General features: G+C 41.1%; 1 protein-coding gene across 1 annotated transcript in view; it reads left to right on the top strand.

Moving 5' to 3' along the window:
* Nucleotides 1-23,506, top strand: part of LOC137502675 (uncharacterized) — an 89,424-nt gene extending 65,918 nt beyond the window's left edge. The window contains exon 2 of the mRNA XM_068229610.1: nucleotides 23,268-23,506. Coding sequence (XP_068085711.1) covers nucleotides 23,268-23,506 — 239 coding nt within the window. The remainder of the gene's footprint in view (nucleotides 1-23,267) is intronic.
* The last annotated feature ends 992 nt before the right edge of the window (nucleotides 23,507-24,498 follow it).

Here is a 24,498-nt window from a genome sequence, read left to right as displayed (position 1 = left end):
AGGTCAGTAACACCAAGAGTATCAGAGAACACCTCGGGAAACGACTGACACAGTTTGCGAATACTATCGGCCTGCTCCTCAGGTAGATGTCTAAGGTCTAACAACATCTCATCCTGGGTAGGCGAAATAGAAGAACATGACACAGAATTACACTTTAATAGTGGGATTTTACAACTAGAAGCAAATTTGAATGTGCACGACCTAGACTTGAGATCGAGCACAAGACCAGTGTGAGAAATAAAGTCAGCTCCCAATATAATGGGGCAAGACAATTGCTTGGCCACAAACAATTTAACTTTCCATGTAAACTTAAAAACACGAATTTTGACCAGTAAGGAACCTAGAATTTCTAATGGAGATGAATTAGCCGAAACGTATTGAACAGGAGAAGAGACATAGTCAGGAAGTTTGCAAACCGATTTCAATTTAGAATACCATTCAGCCGAAATAATCGAACAAACACTGCCTGAATCTAAGAGAGCTGTTATAGGCTCGTTATTTAACTCAATCTTAAGAAAAGGAACAGGTGCGGGTGTATCCGCCGCAATCCTAAGACATTCTTTAGGGCATTCAAAAGATGAATTTGAAGGCTGATCGTCCTCTGAATTTACAACCTGTTTACCAGGGGCTGAGTCTCGGGAAGATGGATTAGTCGACTCAGCCGAAGCCACTAGTCACTTTTTGTTATTGGCGTAGGTGGAATTTGCACCAGAAGTTGAGCAGGAGGGGGTGCTATTCGAGTTTGGGCAATTCTTGGCGATATGTGAGAAGGCCCCACACTTAAAACAGCCTTGTGATGACCCGGCTCCATTCCTCGTCCCACTTGACTTGATCAGTGGACACTTGTTGCGCAGATGATCAGGCTACCCGCAAGCATAACATTTACGGGGATTGACTGGTCGGCGAGGTGGAGGCCGAGTGTTACTAAAGGAAGGCGGGGGTTCTTTCGCGACACGCAAAGAATCGGCGTATCTAACCCCTTCCGCTGAGACGGCCAATGCTTCAAGTTCAGAGAAAGTTTGCGGGCACGCCGCGAAACACAAATATGACCTATAGGATGGTGAAATGCCTTCCACAATGGCTTGTACAATCTGATCCTCAGGGAAGTGCAGAGCAAACACCCTAGTATAAAACTTAATGTCTTGTATGAAATCAGCCAAGGTTTTCATCCAACCTCTGTACTCGATAATAGTATTTCTGAATCAGAGATGACCTCGCGCGGGCGGGAATAAAATTTGCAAGTAGATGTGCATGAAAATCTTCGATGGATGACTGTTCAGCTATGGCTCTTACTATTTTGTCGGAGAGAATGCCAATTGCATAGGGATAGATGATTTGCAAAATTTGACATGGAGAAAGAGAAAACACGAGGGCATGATCCTGAAATTCCACTAGAAATCTTAAAAATGAAATTACATCACTGGTGGTATTAACCGAAAACTTAGAGATACCTCTGAGCAACATTGCCAATGGATGAGGCAAGCTGCTAAACCCGGGTGACATAGTAGGTAAAGGTTTAAGTGGCAAGGAAGTTAATTCAGAACGGATGTTACTCAATGATGCACGACGTTCAGATTCGTTGTCCAATGGGGCAGGGATAGTTTGAGCAGCAACGGTTATCCTATTAACTTCTCCCTTGGGAGGCGCTTCCTCACTACCTGCATTCACTATGGTGGGTTGATCAGATTTGGGAGGAACTTCCCCAGTTAACAATTGAGTGACCTTACTAGATAATTCGGAAATATTTTCCAGGAGCGTACTAGCTTCCTTCCTCTGAACGTCATTCAATTTTAGAGACAACAGATCGTTAACCCTATTCGAAAAATGATATAGCCTGCCCTGCACACGCTTAATTTGATTAGGAGACGGATCATTTTCATCAAAAACACTAACTACAGAAGCTAGCCCAGTAATATTCTCCGTGATCGTGGAAAGAGAGTCGTCAATTTCTTTCTCTCCCAAATTGGGGATGGAAATGGGCAAATCAAGGGACTCTCTAAGCTTGTTAGTGTCCACTGCAACCGTGCCTCCAGATTGCACATTTCTGATAGTTAATTCATAGATCAACTCCTCCTTGCGCAAATAGTTAAGAAGGAGAACATCGCGAGGGCCGGGCATGATGACAGAACAATTTGGAAAAAATCAAAAAATTCCAGCAACTGAGAAAATGGTTAGAGTTCGGATCAAAACAATATCTAGCCGTCAAAAGGGGCTAAATTGAGACCCATTCAACCACGCTCTGCTACCACTTGTTACCGTGTTTTGGTGGTAGGTAGAGGTGTAAGAAGGTGCGGGCGTGAATGGGTCTCAAACTGCGGAATCAAAGTTAATGTAAAATTTAACAAGGTTATATTTTCTTTTCAATATTAAGTAATAACAAAGAACAGGTACTTAGTAGCCGAAATACAATTTGAAATGTACAATTACAGGGGTTACAGAGTTTGGGCTTCGAGCCCTGAATTCACAATTCTTGAGCAACTAGCCCAACTTTCCGATATACAAATTTTAACAAAGGGGCAGAAGACCCCAATCAAACCCTGGAGCCCTTGCTCCCAATTACACAGTAAAGCCTCCTCGAGGCACACAACACTCCGTTTCCAAAAGAGCCACTCGCTCTTTAATTTAAGCCTCTCCCAGGCCACACCAAACTCCACCTTCAAGTTGTCCTTAACGGACATAAACACAGGGGTAAAATACCCAATCTACTGAGGTCTATTAAATGAAAAGCAGGTTAATTAAATGACCTCTAAAACAATTTGAGAGGAGGCGAACTTGCACTCCTAATACACTTAGATTTTAAGACCTACTTTGGCTCTTAGGCCACTGATGCAAGGGCTAATCCCATACTACAGAGGTGACTTAGAAAAGAACAATTTGTTTTACGTTATCGAAGAATAGGTTGAGAAAAATAAGTTCACCTCAAAACAATATGAGTGGGAGCTCGAGAGGGTTAGCACTCTCTATCCCAGAATGTAGCTTTACAAGAGAACAGAAGAAAAGAGTAGTTACATTTTAGGAAAAGGTTACATGGTAGAACGCTTCGCACCCGCCCCGAGAGTTAAACTGCTGAGCAAGAAAAGAAAGAATTTATTAATCGGCCATTACCTTATTGCTGACCGCTGCCGAAGAAAGAGGCGCTTCCCGCCTCCTGCGATGTCCTTAATACACTGAAAGATGGAACAGAAGTGGCCCGGAGACCCTAAAATCAGCAGTTTATATCCTCTCGCGGAAGGTTCTAGGCGTCAGGGGAAAGAAAACACCCTCCCTCAACGTTTTTATTGGATAGGACCCCGCAACCGATACAAGTTGGGGGAAGATACACCAGATTGGTCAGAAATTAATAGAAGAATTTCGGGATTGGATACATTCATAACAAGGGGAAGAAAGGGGTAAATATTGCCAACTTAAACAATGACAGAAAGAAATTTAACAAAGAACAAACTCTTGAAATAAAAATTTCTTCAACAAAATAGTTCTTTGACTCCGCACTAGGTTGCACTATTGTTGATCTTCAGTAGTGTCCTCTAGAAGAGAAAGTTCACACTTCTTACTTCAAGTGAAACAAAACCACATCAAAAATGACACAGTTCAAAAACTCAAAATTTTCCACGTGGTGACATCTTCTGAGAAAGTAGAGAATTAATAGCGTAGATAAAGTTCAGACTTCCTCCAGCAGAGGAGTTTCAACTGGCGCACATTTTAAATTAGCGGAGTGGAGGTGTACCGCCCGGTACAGTTTTCAATAAGAGCACTAGCCTCCTTTCCCTGAACGTCACTCAACTTAAGAGACAATAAAGAATTAAGTCTATTATAAAAATGGAATAGTCTAGCTTGCACACGTTTAAGTTGGTTAGGGGATGGATTCCTCTCCTCAAAAAAACAAACTACAGACGCTAGCTCAGTTATATTTTCAGTGATCGTGGAGAGAGCGTCATCGATCTCTGTCTCTCCCAAAGTTGGGGTAGTAATAGGCAAATCAAGGGAATCCCTAAGTTTATTGGTATCTACTGCAACCGTGCCTCCAGATTGTACATTCCTAATCGTTAATTCATAGATCAATTCCTCCTTGCGCAAATAGCCGGGATGGAGGACGTCGCGAGGGCCGGACATGATGACAGAAAATTTTTAGAAAAATAAAAAAAAAATCCAGCAACTGAGAAAATTGTTAGAGTTCGAATCGAAAACAATGTTTAGCCGTGAAAAGGGGCTAAACTGAGACCCATTCAAATACGCTCTGCTACTAATTGTTACGGAGATATCCGTGGAAGGCAGAGGTGAAAGAAGGTGCGGGCAGGCATAGGTCTCAACTACAAAATTAAAGTTAATTTAAAACTTTAACAAAGGTTATATTTTCTTTTCAAAATCAACAATTAACAGAGTATAACACGTACCAAGTAGCAAATCAACAAATTAACCAATTACAGTTTGTTACCAGATTTGGGCTTCGAGCCCCAAGTCTAATTCCTGAGCTCTCAGCTCACGATCACAATTGCTAAAGGGCAGAAAACCCCTCAGTACAAGGAGCACATGCTCCGAATTACAATGTTAAGGAAAGAAGAGCAGACCCGTTCTCAATTTGACAAGCCTCTCAAAGGCCACAACAACTTTCACCTCAGACTGCCCTCAAGGCACACCAAGAAACAGGGGTATTAGATACCCAACCTACAGGGCCTTTACATGAGGAAAAACAAACATCAGGTTAAGTTACTGGCCCATAATGCAAAATAGAATGGAGGCGATAACTTGCACTCCTACACAACGTTTTTGTCTAAAAACCTATATGACGCTAGGCCGATGATACAGGGGCTAATCCCAGTCTATGGAGGTGACTAGTCGGCAACATAAGTTTAAGACTTTAAGAAGGAACAGGAAAACGGTTACGAAAACATAGTCACCTCAAATTCAAAATGAAGGGGAGTTCGAGAGGGTGAAGCACTCTCTCTCCCCGCTTTGTAGTAAAAGAGATTAGAAGTTTTTACATACACAGAAAGGAAATTTACATTTTAAAGGAATAGGTTACATATTAAAGGCTTCGAAACTTCCCCGAGAGTTAAACTGCGGAGCTAGCGAAAAATAAAGATGTTAACAGGCCATTACCTTGTTGAAGAACTTCTGCTTGAAGAAAGAGGCGCTTCCCGCCCCCTGCTACATATTCACACACTAAGAGAGAAGTTACTGAAGTGGCCCCGAGTCAAGAAAATCAGCAGTTTATATACCCTCGTGGAACATTCGAGACCTTTCATGAATGATAACAACCCGCCCACAAAGTTTTATTGGCCAACAGCAAAAACTAATACACAAGACGAGGAAGAAACACCTCATTGGTGGAAAATTAATTACGTAAATTCATGATTGGTTACATTCAAAACGGGCGGAAAGAAAGGATTTATATTGCCAACCCACAACCCACAGAACAAAATTTAGTAAAAATAAATTTTGGGGATACAATATTTCTTCAAGAAAGTTCATCCATTGCACCAGAGTGTGTTACCATAGTTTTGGGTAGCAACATCTGTTAGAGAATGTTCAAACTTCTTGATACGGAGCAGACAAACACAAATCAAAATAGACACAGTTCAGAACACTTCAAAATTACCAAATTTACAGTAGAGACATCTTCCGAGAAACCGTTGAGTTAATACAGTTTGTTAAAGTTCAGGCTTTCTCCTGTAGAGAAGTTTCAACTGGCGCAATATTTGAATTCGCGGCGTGGAGGTGTACCGCCCGGTACAATAATTCACATTCTTGATTTCTACCCTGCCATCTATCAGCCGAGTGATAAACTATGAAAGTCCTCAGCCTTGAACCTTTTACATTTGTATACTGAATCCATTATTGCCAGCTCTTACATAGGGAAAGCTGATGGTTTGATAAATCATACTTTTCTCTCTTTACATTTCCACTTTTACGCTATTTACTTCCACCCTTCTCAAAGAATTGTGAAGCCTCAGGGAGAGGAGAGTGAATATCTCTGGTAAGATCCCAAGTAGAGTATGGTTCCAATATATAGGACACTCACCGCGATTACTTGATTCGAGAACTGTTAAAAATCCAAAGAAAATCTAAAGAAAATTTCCGACCAAAGAGTAGCGTTACAAAAATGTTTGCGAAGTTTGGGCTGGGAAGACATCGGAGGACGGTGAGGATCTGCTCGACTAAGTGGTATGTTCCGAGCTGTCAGTGGAAAGATGGCGTGGAATGACATTAGTAGACGAACAACTCTTAGTGGCGCTTTTAAAAGTTGAAAAGATCACAATATGCAAGTTGGAATATTCAAGAGGACAAATTGGGGCAAATATTCATTTATAGAAAGAGGATTCAGGATTTCTATAATTTACCAAGGGAGATGTTCAATAAATTTCCAAGTACTTCACAATTTTTTAAGAAAAGACTAGGTGAACAAGGGATTGGGAATCTGCCCTCTTGGTGACTGCCCTAAATCCAGATCAGTGGTGATTTGATAAGACGGAGGGATGGCGAGAGGGAGAGAGGGAGATATGGATAGTGTCCTACGTGACTGACGCTCCCATTTATGTCCTTCCTTCGCGCACAAGATCTTGATTATTACAAATAATTTGGATAGATGCATATTCTTCATTAAGCGTTCTAGTTAATGTATTATATTCTTTTCTATGAATCAAATCAACTTCTGATTGGCATGTGATACTTTCCTAAAAACAATATACTATTAAAGATTATCTCCGTTTTGTGTATATGTCTGATTTCATTCTGCTAGTTGTTCTTATCTTCCTTATGTACACATTCAGTTGTTAAATTCATACTCTATTTGAATCCGCAGTTTCTTTAATTACCTACAATATATGCTAAATATTATATTTCTCTTCTCAGAATATTATTTTTGCATACAGTGTCATATTTATTTCGCCCTCTCTCTTCTAGGATCGTTTGCTTAATTTAACTTCATAACTAAATCTGTTACTTTCTATTACGCACCGTTACAAAAATAATTTATTTTGGTAACGGTATATTTTTATTGTATTACCAACTTTCTCTTGTTTGGAATCCTCAAATCTAAATTAGGCAGTTCAATGTACGAGGGCCATTCAAAAAGAAATTACCGGATGCTACAAAATTAAAACCGCTGAAAGGATCGTAATGCAATTGCCTGTGCGGTCCCTATAAGAGCGCTGAGGTCCTAAACTCACTGCTAGAGGGACATGGGTGCACAACAAGTGACGACAGAATGAGCACGCGCACCCGATGATCGTTCACTGCACCCAGTCGTGCTGACAACAGTGAAATGGAGGCTTCAAAAGAAGATCAAAAGGGTGTAGAGCATTTCCTGTCAGCAGAAGGAGTGAAGAGGAACGAACATTCATCGAAGAATGGTACAAGTGTAAGAAGAGCACTACATGTCCGTTGCAAGTGCCAAGGAGTGGGACAGCGATTCAGGAAAGGACGTATGTCGTTGGCCAATGATGCACGGTCTTGAACGCCACACCGTATTACTGATGCCACTGTCCAGCAGGTGGATGCCCTCATTATACAAGACCAGCGAGTTACGGTACCAGCCATTGCCGCAGAGGTCGCAGTGGGCGTAGGAAGAGTTCACGCCATCATTAAGGACAGACTGAAATTTTGCTAAAAGTGCCCCCAGTGGGTGTCTTATAGCAGTCAACCAGCACAGGTAGCATGTCGAATGGACCCCTCTGTTGAACATCTGCTGCTCTGTGCCAAGGAAGGCAATGAGTTCATGTCACGAGTGGTCTTTGGAGACGAGACATGGTGTCATCACCTCGGACCCGAGTCAAAACTACATAGTCCCCAGTGGAAGTGTGCAGAGTCATTTCCATCCAAAAAAAAATCCAAGGTGAGCTAAAGAAGGCTCTGAGAGGCAAATGATTTACCTCGGACGACGATATCAAGCAGTACATTCGGAACTGGTTCACAGCGCAGCCCCAGGAATTTCACGAGACGGCCATTCATCACCTTGTGTCGCAGTGCGTTAAGTGCCTCAGCATTGGTGGGCAATACTTTTGAAATAACGGTACAGGTTTTCAGTTTATAGCCTCCGGCTTGTTTATTTTTGAATGGCCCTTACATTCTTCAATATGTATTTTTATTTCTTTCTATTGAGTTAATATTTAGTAGTGTAATTCGTGTTTGTATACTGTGAACATCCTAATTGGGCAAAAGCCTCTTATGTTCATCATTCAATAAGTAAATATTGTTTAAGGAGTTTGGCATGAAGATCAGTACCAACAAATTAAGCATTATGATATTATTGTTTAATCAAACCTCCATGCGTGTGAAGGTGAACTAGACAGTATTTTATGAAATTCTAAGTCATTCTTACCTGATATCAGTGGTTAGAGTTGGCCAATTAAGTATGCGAAAGCTAGGACTCCGGCCAATATGGAATATTATGCTCGTATGTCGGTGGTAACTATTTTTCCAATGCTGTTCATAGGCATTTCGAACTTCTATGAACAAACCAGGTATTGTGCCACGAGCACTAGACATTAGGCCGATAATCTCTACTTCATTCAGCTGGTACTTTTTTGGGTGGGTGCTTATATGCTCAGCTTCTCAAGATGGACTTCGGTAGACTGGCCGACATGGTCCTCGATTCGGATGGTCGGATCGATAATGAAGCCTTTCTTGTCATTATCACCTCCTCTGGGTGGGGGACGCAGACGAAGAATACACCTACGGTACCCCTGCCTGTAGTGAGAGGAGACTAAGAGGGGCGATCAAGGGATGATTGTATTAGAACAATGAAACGACTTGTTATTACTACCATTACGCGGGGAACACAATGGGTTGCTTTTACTTGTGGGTAGTACCACTATATTAGGTACACAATAGGTTTGTGATTAGTAGTAGGAGAGAGTGGTTCACTGTGGGTTTCCAGTATCCGCGATTAGTACCATTGTGAGAAACACCACGGGTCTGTGCGTTGACTGTGATTAGTACTACTATATGTGCGACACCGTGGGTCTGCGTTGACTGTGATTAGTACCCACTATATGAGGAACACCACGGGAATACCGGCACCCGTGATTAGTACATCTAGGTGAGGAACACCATCGGTTTGCGTTGCCTATGTGTGGCGACATTATATGAGAAACACCATAGGTCTGCGTTGTTGCACGACGTACGATACTTGTGAGTAGTACCATCATGTGTGGAACACCGTGAGTCTACGCTACTTTTGATTAGTAACCCAACATGACAAATACCATGGTTCTACTTTACTAGCGATAAGTACCATTATGAGGGGTCGTTGACCTGTATTTTGGACCCCTTTAGACACCAAGCATCCTCGATTCAGTATTGTACTTTAGAAGTGGTCCCTTGGTCAGTAATACTGTTTTTATGATAGTTTCTGGGACGGATCCAGTGATTGTTTTAAATTCATATCCATCCATTTATTCTTCATGACATTTTTATTTTGGTCAGTGGATGATTTTGAACTTTTAATTTGTCATTTCATTTCTTACATCACGGGACGATGACCTAGATGTTAGGCCCCTTTAAACAACAAGCATCATCATCATCATCATCATCTTGTTATTATCTTTAAGGGCAATAATGACAGTTCGTCTTGTACTGCCTGTCATAGACAACCCGTGGACTTCTTCATGTACACAGTTTTTACTGCAGAGTTCTGCAATCGGTGATCTTATCTGTGGTGGCGTGAGTTTCTCAGTTTTTCTCCCTAGGGACAAGAACCCAGAACGTGAGCCAAATTGCCATTTTACGATATCTTAGTTTTTGGCGGATTGTTCTTGGATTTGGAAGCTCGCTGCCTTCATTAGATAATCCATTAATATCTGTGATGTTGAGGGCGAAGAGCGTTGCATGCACTTATTTTTTGCAGACGCACTTCCCAGGTTGTTTTCAAAATTCCGAGGCCTTTGAATCTTAAATCAGAATATAGAGCACTATCGGTTGTATCCGTGGGTAACTGCATAATTTATTTTAGGAGTTCTTTATCATTTTGTCTTCGGTTTTCAATAAGCTAACTGGTACTTGCCTTATTTCAGCAGTCTGTAAAGCATACACAAGAGCAGGGATGACCGCTTTGTTCAAAATAATGAACTTAATACAAAATAACAAAATTCTATAAAACTGCACACATTTTCACCCAATAAAATAACCAGGGAATCAAAAACTTCTAAACTGAAAGTAAATATCAAATTAATTTGGTGACGATCATCATCATCATCATCCTTTCCCCTTATCCATCTCCTGCCAGGTCGAGGTATTTATGCCCCTTCTCCACCTCCCTCTCTCCTTCCGCCATTCAGCTCTCATCATTTTGTCCGAGACCAGGTCTCTTCTTCTTGCACTCCTCTTTATTGAATTGATCCAACTTCTTCTAGATCTGTCACTCGCTCTCTTTGTTTCGAACTTCACCTCCATCACTTTACAAAGAGAAAAGTCTTTATGTTATCATCCTTTACAGTAGAAAAGTGTCCACCTGTGTTAGATTGGATAATGTCTATACAGTACAGGTTTCGGCTTATCTAATATAAAATGTTACTTATATGCATTACTGAAGATGCCTTTTAGATAAGCCGAAACATACCTGGACATTGTCCCATCTAACACAGTTAAACACTTTTCTACTGTAAAGGAGGATAACATAAAGACGTTCCTATTCGTAAAGTGATGGCCGTCAATACGGAATGAGATTTATAACACGCAATTCATCTCCACCATCTGTTTTGGTATATTTTCTCCTCCACCCTCTTTAGCTGTCCAAATTATCTTAGTTTACTCCCATCAATGCTCTCATTTGGGACTTTCAATTCCGACCTCCTTTCACACATCTTCGTTTCTCAGTCTGCATTCCCTTGTCTTTCCTATCATACTTCTTAGGTATTTCATTTCGCTGGCTTGAATTCTCCTCTCCTCCCTACTTGTTATTGTCCACATAAGTCAATATGGCTGCATAATACATTTTTGTGCATTATCTCTTTATACTTCCTTGGTACTTCATTATTCCGTACAAGCTTTCTTACATTCTAGTAGAATTAACTAAGGTTAAGTTATAAGTAAGTTCCCACCTTCCAGTACTTATCAATTTCTATATAATAGTTTTATTAATTACATAATATAAACCAGCTTAATCTTTAGGACATGTTTCGTTCCGATAATGGAACATCTTCAGCTAAAATTTTGACAATAATCGGAACGAAACATGTCCTAAAGATTAAGCTGGTTTATATTATGTAATTAATAAAACTATTATATAGATATTGATAAGTATTGGAAGGTGGGAACCTACTTATAACTTAGTTGTGTTGAGCCAATACGGGATAAAATATGAGATTTATAAGCTGTTCTAGTAGAATATATTGCCCTGTTGCACCCTCCTGCTAATCTCCATGTCCAGTCTTGTATTCTGAATTAATTCACTTCCTAGATATTTGAAACTGTTAACAATTTTAAGACTTCGACCAGCCGTTTTCGCAATGCCTTTTTCTTGTCTTTCTCGTCTTGATTTCACCATGGTCTTGCTCTTGTTTGCGCTGATTTTCATATTATACTTTTCTATTTTCTTGTTCAGTGCATCAAGTTGTGCTCGTAAGCCGCTGCTGCTTGCTTCCCAGTCAACAATATCTCCCCATTCCCATATTCTTCCTTGTTTCCTTTACAATTTCGTCCATAACCATTAGAAACCATGTGGAACAATTTCAAAAAACTTCAGTTTAAACTTCAGTTTAAACTGAAGTTTAAAGTTATTTCTAGTTTTACTGTGTGTTCTTGCCGTACAGTAACAGAGTCAAAATTGACACTCGCTCTTAAATTGTTTTGAATTTTATATTTCATGAGTTTCAGAATATAGGTGAGTCATAAAGAGTATCCTTGGCTTGAAGCGACACTGATATGAAGTGGTGAAAATTAGTATCAAAACTTAGGATAGGTTAAGGGGTATTTGTCATGTGATGCTGATCGTCATACTACCCACAGTTTTTCTCTTAAATCATATGCGTTGTACAATGAGCCCCCTTTCAAGTCACATATGGTCCTGGTAGGCACAGTACCTTAAGAATAAATCAAGAGATGTATAGAGGAAGGCAGGCATGTTTTCATCAAACTGAAACATGTTCTATGCAAAATACGTCTGAACTTAAAACTCAAAAAAGATGTCGGGATGCCGCGTGTTCTTTTTTTCCTTTTTGTTACGAAAGGAACCATGCACCTTTATCGAGGGAACAATTACACGAATATACAGCCTTCATTTATGGTGTTACAGCTGTCTGATGTATCATGAATTATATCGATTTAAATGAAACAAACAGAGTTAGTCGCCGTACCAAAATATGGCTTCCGATTGAGATAGCTAAAATGAAAATTCAGGAAACTCAATCAACTCGTACGTCGTCACTGCATTGTGCTTATCACGTGTATGGCTTGCACTGGTGTCGCTACCAGCGTGCTAGCCGGCCAGTGTCTCGAAAAAGGTGCGGAATCCAACTGATGAGCCCATGCCGCACTCTGGGCGAAACACTGGTAATTTTTGACGATTGAGTTTCCTGAATTTTCATTTTAGAGTGAGTCGCCGTGCGGTTAGGGGCACGCAGCTGTGAACTTGCATTCGGGAGATAGTGGGTACGAATCCCACTGTAGACGGCGCTGAAGATGGTTTTCCGTGGTTTCCCATTGTCACACCAGGCAAATGCTGTGGCTGTACCTTAATTAAGGCCACGACCGCTTGCTTACAACTCCTACAGTTCTTATCCCCTCGTCGCCATAAGATCTATCTGTGTCAGTGTGACGTAAAGCAACGTAAATAAAAATAGAAAATAGATCTCAGAGAAATAGAAAATAGAAAATAGAAAATAGATCTCAGAGAGTTAGAGTAGGTGAAGCTTTGTCTGACCCTGTAATAGTTGAGAGGGGAGTTCCTCAGGGCAGTGTTACCGGACCTTTATGTTTTCTTATATATATAAATGATATGAGTAAAGGAGTGGAATCAGAGGTAAGGCTTTTTGCGGATGATGTTATTCTCTATAGAGTGATAAATAAGTTACAAGATTGTGAGCAACTGCAACGTGACCTCGAAAATGTTGTGAGATGGACAGCAGACAATGGTATGTTGATAAACGGGGCTAAAAGTCAGGTTGTGAGTTTCACAAATAGGAAAAGTCCTCTCAGTTTTAATTACTGCATTGATGGGGTGAAAGTTCCTTTTGGGGATCATTGTAAGTATCTAGGTGTTAATATAAGGAAAGATCTTCACTGGGGTAATCACATAAATGGGATTGTAAATAAAGGGTACCGATCTCTGCACATGGTTATGAGGGTGTTCAGGGGTTGTAGTAAGGATGTAAAGGAGAGTGCATATAAGTCTCTGGTAAGACCCCAAATAGAGTATGGTTCCAGTGTATGGGACCCTCACCAGGATTACCTGATTCAAGAACTGGAAAAAATCCAAAGAAAAGCAGCTCGATTTGTTCTGGGTGATTTCCGACAAAAGAGTAGCGTTACAAAAATGTTGCAATGTTTGGGTTGGGAAGAATTGAGAGAAAGAAGAAGAGCTGCTCGACTAAGTGGTATGTTCCGAGCTGTCAGCGGAGAGATGGCGTGGAATGACATTAGTAGACGAATAGGTTTGAATGGCGTTTATAAAAGTAGGAAAGATCACAATATGAAGATAAAGTTGGAATTCAAGAGGACAAACTGGGGCAAATATTCATTTATAGGAAGGGGAGTTAGGGATTGGAATAACTTACCAAGGGAGATGTTCAATAAATTTCCAATTTCTTTGAAATCATTTCGGAAAGGGCTAGGAAAGCAACAGATAGGGAATCTGCCACCTGGGCGACTGCCCTAAATGCAGATCAGTATTGATTGATAAATGAAATGGAGCTATGAAGAGATAAGAAAGGGCGGAAATTCTTAGTCGAACATTTTCTCCGCTACACGGAGAAACATAGAATCATGGATATGCTTTTGGGCCTAGAAGACGAGAGGGTGAGTACAGATTCCTTGGCTGTTTCCCTTCTTAGTGAACACTTACTACATGCAGAGGGTACAGGCTCTACCCACAGGGTATATAAAGAGTTCCGATAAATCAGAAGAAAACTTGGTGTATCCACTTCACGGCTCATGATTTGTGAGAAAATGAAATTCATTCTAGACCTCGTAAATATAATACTATTACTGCCCAGCCCTGTGGTGTAGAGTGCAACGTACGGGGGGCGATCTGTACGTACATCATGAGAATGGAGTGGTCGTGTGAAGCTCCAAACAAAATAATCGGGTAACTCAGCGCGGTGTGTCATATTAAACACATTGAACATGGCGAGATACTAACCTTGTTTCCCTTAATTACAATCACCGTATACAAGACAATACCATCTATGCTAATCTTACTTCGAATGTATTTACAAAATTTATAATAACCACTATTGTGCGTTATGATATGTTTCTACTCATTACACACACGATGAGAAAAATAGTCTAAAATCAAATAGGCACTTGACATGTAACTGAAATTCACTTCCTCAAATCTTGTCGCAGTAAACCACTATTATTCATGTACAATCTCAGTATTATGTGGTATTCCTTTCTTCATGGTAACAATATTATTTTACTTCGGCTTGTTTAGAATTGGAAAAGTTAACATTCCTATTGTTGCGTCCACGCAGCAATTGTAGATACCTGGTCAGGGAATTATTATTTCCACCGTTAAAATCATTCGCAGGTCTATCTCAAGTTGTCCTCAAAATAATTATAACACACATAAGAACACTGACTTATTTTTTGAGGATGCATAAAACAAATATTGATAATTTTGCCAAATAGCAGCAAGGCGACATTACTCTTGTCAGTCTTGAAACATAGCTATGAGCGAGCATTGTGTATAAATGAAACCGAGTCTAGTCTAGACTCTAGAGTTGTTATTGTCTTAAATTAGTTGCATATACCAAAATATGGCTAAGATGATGATTGACGACTTTAACAATTCATACTATGCGTTACGAGGATTTATCGTGCGAATATAAATTATATACGGTTTCAATTCATAATAAGTAATGTGTGAATAAAGTTCGCTTGGCGTCTCACGTCGTGATTTCCTCCTCTTCGTCTTGAATCAGGCGGGTGCTCAAATTTCTCGTCATCGCGATCTAATTATTAAAATGTGTTTCACATGAAAGGCCACAAGAAATTGCGTACCTGTCTCTTATTCCAAGTCTCTGGTTTCTTTCTCCGGCCAGTTGAGGGATTTTAATTCTAGACTGAGGACTAAAACGAGGTTCACTACTTTATACGAGATTTTCTCAAGCGCACAGTGAAAACATGACCCTATTGACCTAGTATACATAGATGAACACTATTTTCCATGCTTAGAATGGTGTCGGAAAATTGATGACACTAATTAAAGATAGACCCCAGCCAAAAATCATACCCATATTAAAAGCGCCACGCCAACTATTAACAAAATAATACTTTGGCGATGTAAATTAGATATCCCTTCTTAATTTCAACTTTGTAGGAAAGGTAGAGGAGGGCGCGAAGAAAGACACCTTTTATATCGAAGGAACATTATTATCGTGAACGCTCATGATATTAGCTGAGCCATTCAAAACAAGCTGCCTGTCAGGAAAGAGTATGACCGCAAACGTCTATGTAAAGGACGAGAGACGTGGAGAAAAAAGATGAAACGTAAAATAAATCACTAACATCAACGCCTTGTAAACACCATCATCCTAATCATGAACGAAGTAAACAATCGTGTATGTAAACAAATGAAACATCCTCTTACCCGGCAAACTTAGCTAAGTAGTGTTTACAATTACGATCAATCAGTTTGATTACTCTGATATACTGACTTTATCCTTCCAACTACCTCATTTTGCTGCACCAAGCACTTGAGTTACTGCCCGCTTATAACGTGTAATGTGGCCATTAATAGGTTGTAATATTTTATCATCTACGGGCGGTCGCTGTAGCACCAAGAAGACCTTGTGAATGTTTCTGTAAATTGGTAATATCTACTTGTTAACAAACTAATAACCCACAGATTCTAATTGTGTACACTTTCTTTGCATAAATAACTTAACATTTCTAACATTCCCCTGTATTATCACTCACACATGATTTACAGCTCTTGGCAAAAGATTTAAAGCCACTCATAACCATACACATTCACGCGAGTGTAACGAAGGTCAGCTCTAGGTGAGAAGTAAAAGAGAATTAAAGTGAAAACTTGAAATGCACTGGCTATCAAATTGTATCTACTCCAGGCCTGTGGAATAATACTCCGAAGACGTGAAGGAAGTAATCCCCTATAATAACTCAGTGACACAGACGAAAGCACGTTAACTACAGCAGTGACGGGTCGTATAATCATATTGGTATGGATGGTGATTTTCCGCAATAACAACATAATACAAAATGTTTCTTTGAATTTTTATATTAAATTCTTCCTCTACCTGGAGGGTACCTGAAGACACAATAAGTATTACCATTCATGCTTCCACGACGCCTAATTATAGACATGATAGAGGCTTTTTGGGCTTATGCCGCGTTTCGCAGAGTTCTCTGCCTATATCATGTCTACACAATCAATAGTTTTGTAAAGGAGTCGACCGGGCGAGTTGGCCGTGCGCGTAGAGGCGCGCGGCTGTGAGCTTGCATCCGGGAGATAGTAGGTTCGAATCCCACTATCGGCAGCCCTGAAAATGGTTTTCCGCGGTTTCCCATTTTCACACCAGGCAAATGCTGGGGCTGTACCTTACTTAAGCCACGGCCGCTTCCTTCCAACTCCTAGTCCTTTCCTATCCCATCGTCGCCATAAGACCTATCTGTGTCGGTGCGACGTAAAGCCCCTAGCAAAAAAAATTAAAAATAAATAAAAGAGTCGACATAATACAAGCGATTTGTGACATTCTATTTACAATGGTAAACTATTCTAAGAGACAATTTGTGAAATAAATACTGTAAAGACATTTAAAATATTATAAGAACAACTTGAACTTTTTTCTACAAAATTTAAAGTAGAAGTATGATTCGGAGTTGAGGCCAGTTGATCTTTTACCGATGAGTATGCACTGGTGGAAAATTAAATCCCGACACCTAGAAGACATTAGTTTAGAGGAATGCAATTTAGGCTAAGCAATTGTTTTCAGTGGCGTAGATTCAACTTTTCCTTGAGGGGTATAGGAGTAATAATAGTCCACCTCTGTGGTGTAGTGATTAGCGTGATTAACTGCCAGTCCCGCAGGGCCGAGTTCGATTCTTGGATCTGCCACGAAATTTGAAAAGTGGTACGAGGGCTGGAGCAGGGTCCACTCAGCCTCGGAACGTCAACTGAGTAGCAATGGGTTCGATTCCCACCTCAGCCATCCTCGAAGTGGTTTTCCGTGGCTTCCCACATCTCCTCCATGCAAATGCCAGGATGGTACCTAACATAAGGCCAGGGCCGCTTCCTTCCCTTTTCCTTGTCTATCACTTCCAATCTTCCAATCCCCCCCCCATAAGGCCCCTGTTCAGCATAGCAGGTGAGGCCACCTGGGCGAGGTACCGGTACTGGTCCTACTCCCCAGTTGTATCACCCGACCCAAAGTATCACGCTCCAGGACACTGCCCTTGAGGCGGTAGAGGTGGTATCCCTCGCTGAGTCCGAGGGAAAAACCAACCCTCGAGGGTAAACAGATTAAGAAAGAAAAAGAAAGAAATAAAGAAATAATAATAATAATAATAATAATAATAATAACCACATGTTAAATGCCAGGGGGCAATTTAAATACAATTTACGGGGGGGGGATGAAAATGAATATCCGCAGCCTGTTTCCAATTTCTATCGATTCAGGAATGGAATGAATGAAGCCACATCTAGCGGCGAGGATGGAAGCTGTGCCGGCTGCCGAAGCCTATCGCACTCCTCTGGGGCAATGATTAATGACTGAAAGATGAAATGAAATGATAACGAAGAGTGTTGCTAAAATGAAAGGTGACAAGGATGACCGAAGTACTCGGAGAAAAAGTTCCTGTCTTGCCTGCGCTTTGTACATCAAAAATTTCACATGGAGTGACCGCGATTTGAACCACGGAACCCAGCGGTGAGAGGTGGGCGCCCTGCCGCCTGAGCCAGGGAGGCCCTTACGAGAGGATATGAAAAGTAATAATAATACAAATACGGTGCAATAAAACACATTCTGAATGGATGTTTTTGAAAATGGACGTGCCAAGTGCCTCATGGGGGGATATATCCCGCCTTAACACACCCTCCACCTTACCTACGCCACTGATTGTCTAGGTAACATATTTATTTGATTAAAGATTGAAGGCTGCAGATTCAAGTAGCCTATGAGATACACATGGGACATGTTGGTACATCAGAAATCGCTGTAGCCGCCACGATTGTGAATGCAAGCGTGTAAACGTGCCGCACAGATGTCGTAGCCTATGTCATTTTGTGAGATGGAGGTCCACGCCTGTGGTACTTGGTCGGTCAAGTCAGACACGGTTAATGCTGGTATTCCATGACCCTCGATTTGTCGCCCAATGATATCCCATACGTGCTCAAGGGACGAATGATCTGGTGATCCCTCAGACCAAGGCAGTTGGTCGACGATCTGTGAAGGACAGCAGCGGTATGAGGATCAGTGTTATCCTGCTGGAAAACACTCCATTGAATACTGCAAATGAATGGCAGCACAACCAGTTCGGTCACCAGTCTGACGTACAAATCTACTGTCAAGGTTCTTGGGATAACGACAACTGTGCTCCTGCTGCCAAAAGAAATGCTCCCGAGACCATAACTCTTGGTATAGTTCCAGTATATTCACGTCGCTGTCAGCTTGGTTCCTAGCGCTCACCTGGCCTACTCCTTACCAACTTACAGCCATCACTAGCACCACGACAAAAAAGGTCTCTCATCTGAGAACACAACGGATCTCCACTCAACCCTCCAATAAGCTCTAGCTCGCCACCACAGAAGTTGCAGATGGTAGTGATTCGGAGTTAGTGGCATGAACGCTACAGGATGTCTCGTTCGGAGCTGTCCCTCCAAAAATTACATTTCGTATGTCATAGTTGCGTTTATGTGGAGATTTGTATTATGTTTATATTATTTAATATAACTTCAGCGCCCCTGTGGGTGGGGGACGCAGATGAAGTATACACCCACGGTATCCCCTTCCTGTCGCAAGAGACGACTAAAAGGGGCGACCAAGGGGTAATTATATTAGAACCATGAAACTCTTTGCGATTAGTACCACCACGCGGAGAACACCATGGGTCGCTTTTCCTTGCGCGTAGTACCACTATGTTAGGTACCAAATAGGTTTGTGATTAGTAGCAAACGAGAGCGCGACGGCTTTTACAGTACCTGTGATTAGTAGCACTTTGAGCGACACTATGGGATGACGGAACCCATGGTTCTGGCTTGCCTATGATTAGAACCCACTATATGAGGAACACCACGGGATAGTACGAGTCCCTGTGGTTAGTACACTTAGGTGATGAACACCATAGGTTTGCGTTGGCTGCCAATGCCGCCGCAATGTGCGAAACACCCTAGGGCTGTAATATATGTGCGAATTTCATTACCTGTGAGTAGTACCATAATGTGTGGAATACCGCGAGTCTACGCTACTCTTCATTAGTACTGCAACATGACAAATACCATGGTTCTACTTTTCTATCCATAAGTATCATTATGAGGGGCCGATGACTTGTATTTTGGACTCCTTTCGACTACAAGCATCATCGTTTCAGTATCGTGCTGTAGAGGCAGTCTCTTGGTCACTGCCTCTGTGGATCCGTGGTAGAGTCTCGGCCTCAGGATTCCAAGATAGTGGGTTCATACCCGGCAGAGGTAGTCGGATTTTTGAAGGGCGCAAAAAAGTCCATTCGACACTCCAAGTCGTACGATGTCGGCATGTAAAAGATCTCTGGTGACACATTTGGTATTTACCCGACAAAATTAATTAAATCTCAGCCATAGACGCCCAAGAGAGAGCCGGTTTACTTTGTCTGCCATATAGCGGACCTAGAGTAAAACGGAACGTCGAAACTGACGAGCAAACAGCCAGATGTCCTCAAATCGAAATGTCTGCAAACGGTAGCTGAGGCCATACGATATTATTATTATTAGTAGTAGTAGTAGTAGTAGTAGTAGTAGTAGTAGTAGTAGTAATACTATTGTTCCACGCCAGCTTCTGTGCATGTGAGGCACTTTGGGTCGGTTCCACTGATGGTTTTAAATTCATATCTATCCATCCATTCATTCTTTTTTTTTGCTATTTGTTTTACGTCGCACCGACACAGATAGGTCTTATGGCGACGATGGGATAGGAAAGGCCTAGGAAGTGGAAGGAAGGGGCCGTGGCCTTAATTAAGGTACAGCCTCGGCATTTGCCTGGTGTGGAAATGGAAAACCACGGAAAACCATCTTCAGGGCTGCCGACAGTGGGGCTCGAACCCACTATCTCCCGATTACTGGATACTGGCCGCATTTAAGCGCACTGCAGCTATCGAGCTCGGTCATTCATTCTTCGTCCTCACGTTTGGAATTGTGGTCAGTGGAGGATTTGGGGTTTTTAATTTGTAATTTCATTTCGTCTCATTTCGTACCATAAGGGGCCGATAACCTAGATGTTAGGCCCCTTTAAACAAAAAGCATCATCATCATCATCATCATAAACTTCAGCTACCTCGGTGGATCGGTGGTAAAGTGTCGGCTTCCGGATCCCAAGATAGCGGCTTCAAACCTGGCAAAGGTAGTCGGATTTTTGAAGGGCGGAAAAAAGTCCATTCGACACTCCATGTCGTACGATGTCGGCATGTAAAACATCTCTGGTGACACATTTGGTGTTTACGCGACAACATTCATTAAATCTCAGCCATAGACGCCCAAGAGAATTTCGGTTTATTCGGTCTGCCATCTAGTGAGCCTAGAGTAAAACGGAACGTTGAAATTGACAAGCAGACAGGTAGATGGCGTCAAAATGAAATGTCTGCACACGGTAGTTGAGGCCATGCGATTATTATTATTATATCATCATTATTAATATATCTTCCTTACAAAGAGATCAGTAACTGAGATGTCAGTTATCTACTTTACGTAATTCCACGCAGAAACTTGAAGCGTGTAGTTGTGCGCATTATAACTTGCGTTCTCCAGAAGACCGAATTTCGCACTTCAAAAATTGTATTGCTATTTTGCTTTAGGTCGCACCGACACAGATAGGTCTTATGGCGACGATGGGACAGGAAAGGCCTAGGAATGGGAATGAAGCGGCCATGGCATAATTAAGGTACTGTCTATATTGTTGAGTTTAGAATTTGTTGTATTGAGTTTATTTGGATTTCTTTATTTATATTTAAGTTTTTTATTATGAAATGTATTTTAGTATGTTTTTTACCTTTTCTGTTTGCGAAGGGGCATTAGGAATATCGGTATTGGTTTCTATAATTCGTACTCATGGTAATGATTTTTTTTCAAACATTTAGAGTTTTACAAGGTTAAAGTTTATATTTATAATTGTATTTTAATCCCTCTATGTTTTTATTGATTATTTATGGGTGGTTCAATCTTTAATATATTTTATAACTTTTATATTTTATAGGGTGTATTTTATCTGGTGATTTTGGTAATTTAAGTAATTGTTTTCGGAGTGATATTTTGTCTTATGGGCTTATTTTATTAAGTTTTTGAATTCAGGACTACCGACAGTAGGATTCGAACCCACTATCTCCCGGGTGCGAGCTCACAGTTGCGCGCTTCTAACCGCACGGCCAACTCGCCCGGTAAAATAATTGTATTGTGTCTTAAAGCCTTAGGCCTATGGCCCGATTTTAAGCATTTCTTGAACGTTATAACTGTAATAATTGGGTTACATGGCGTAAACTATCACGCCTAGTGTGTGCCATAATATACTACGTGCAATAGTTGATACCATAATTTGAAAGAAACTTCTTGTATTAATTTTGATGTGACAAGACTGCACAAAATATGGATGAATAGTCACGTCTGTATTGAGTCCTAAGGTATCACGTATTCCATGATACCACGTCCACCCTTTACTCTCAAAGAAAATGGACTCTTGGACCAATGAGATATGCAATTCTCCAGCAACAGCTATAGAGGTGGACACAGTTTTTACAGTACAGTATTTTTATTTTATTTTTACAATTTGTTTACGTCGCACCGACAGAGATTGCTCTTATAGCGACGATGAGATAGGAAAAGGCGTAGGGATGGAAGCGGCCGTGGCTTTAATTAAGGTACAGCCCCATAATTTGCCTGGTGTGAAAATGGGAAACCACGGAAAACCATCCTCAGTGCTGCCTACGTTGAGGCTCGAACCCACTATCTCCAGGATGCAAACTCACAGCTTCGCGCCCCTAACCGGACGGCCAACTCGCCCGTCACGGTACAGTAATATATCTTAAAATGACTAGAGAAGTGGACTGGGCACTGCATAAAAGGCTCTAATATTTTAAAGATGTGCTTCACTTTCTGCTTCTTGCACTGGGAAGCAATATATGTAGTCTACATAAAATTAAGATTTTGCCTAAGATACGACTAAAAGACAATCAATCCTTAGCAGATTGCATGTGTTCCAAGAAAAATAAGCGCAGCTGATTCGCTCCATACTGGATGATGTCCTTGAAAAATTAATGGTCCAATATTTACCGAGGAGGCAGCACGCAACAAACGAAGGAGAAAAGGTCCTATAAACATTGTTCGCAGACCCAGTATCTTCAGAGTTATGATCCGCTATCATCAATCATCACGATGTCCTTGATCTACTCTTCACATGTGCTTCTTGTGACCGCCGTCCATTGCAAAGCAGTCTTCCGCCCTACGTCACATTGGTTGGACCACTTCTGGCTCTTGCTAGATTGCATCACAGACATTGATCACGCGTTCTCGTAGTGTATCCTTATAATGTACGGGGACCTCAAAACCAAAATCCTTATGGTTAAGGTCAGGCGAAGGGGCAGGCCAAGATATTGGCCCTCCCCGAGCAATCCATTGCTTATGAAAATGGGCCGGTGCCACTTCATAACAAGACAACACGCTACTACGTTTACGACCAATGTTTAGATAGAAACGTTATTTCCGTCTTTTGTTGCATAAGATTCTCCGTAAATTATCGGAACATCATGATCATTGATAGAGGTGATAGCGGTCCATAACTCAAAGATGTTGGATTTGCGACCAATGTTTATAGTATCTTATTTTCTCCGTTTGTTGCGTGCTGCCTCTTCTGTAAATATTGGATTCTTTTTCAAGGACACCTTTAAATGATTAATTCTGAATATTGGTTCAGGTTTCCAGCCAGTCAAATTAAAGTTCCTTGATCTTTTAGTTACTTTGACCGCGTTAGAACCTGCCGATTACGAGCAAAGGAGAAAATTAGGCGACGAGACCCCGAGGGAATTGCTAGAACCAGATAAGAGGTTGGCACTCGATAGCGTTGTAACATTCCATTACGAACATGTTCAAGAAAAATTGGCGCAAGATATCGGCAAGATTTCATCCACTCGAATGCACATTTCTGACTTTTAGAATAAGGTGGGTAACTCGCGGTGACATGGGTAGGAGTGATTACACTATACACCGAGTCGCCTAAAGATTTCACGGGCATCTAATCATAACTACATCTGCTAAGAGTCCCCTAAATTCCAAGTACAGTGGACTCTGGTTAATTCAACATTGGATCATTCGACAGTTGGATAAATTAAAAGTTTATTCCCCTTGAAATTCATACTTTAATCAATCGAATTTTCAAAGCTTGAATTTGGATATTTTGAAGTCAGGAATTTATCGCAAGTTAATTTCACGAATGGAAGATTTCAGATAAGTGAAGATGTTTTAAAGCTGCTAAAAGTCTTCCAGTACAGTACAAGCTAACAAAAATGTCTGGATGACTAGCGAAAGTTTTGAATTTTTTTAGAGCTAGACAAAGAAAATGTATGGGGCTAACAGAAAAATGTTTCTCTATATTAATAACTGCACAACTCATAACAATACTGCTAGACTCAAGAACATTACTATAGTCTATTTTCCTCCCAATATAATGACATTTGTGCAGTCGATGGATCAATATACGATTTAAAACATTTTGATCGACGGCAGGTTGTTATTTTTTTTTTTTTTTTTTTGCTAGTTGCTGTACGTCGCACCGACACAGATAGGTCTTATGGCGACGATGGGACAGGAAAGGGCTGGGAGTGGGAAGGAAGCGGCCGTGGACTTAATTAAGGTACAGCCCCAGCATTCGCCTGGTGTGAAAATGGGAAACCACGGAAAACCATTTTCAGGGCTGCCGACAGTGGGATTCGAACCTACTATCTCCCGAATACTGGATACTGGCCGCACTTAAGCGACTGCAGCTATCGAGCTCGGTGGGTTGTTATTCAAATAACACGAAGCAAACTAAAATTGATCTGTTAGATGCTACTCGAATGTGAGCAATGGAATTAGTGCAGGGGGGATGGAAAGGCGTTTTCTGCCACTTAGGTCGCAGAGTGCCATTTTGAAAAGAAAATTCCTCCTAG

Source organism: Anabrus simplex, chromosome 11 (genome assembly GCF_040414725.1).
Source record: "Anabrus simplex isolate iqAnaSimp1 chromosome 11, ASM4041472v1, whole genome shotgun sequence".
Taxonomy (NCBI): domain Eukaryota; kingdom Metazoa; phylum Arthropoda; class Insecta; order Orthoptera; family Tettigoniidae; genus Anabrus; species Anabrus simplex.
This window is presented reverse-complemented; position numbering and strand designations above follow the sequence as displayed.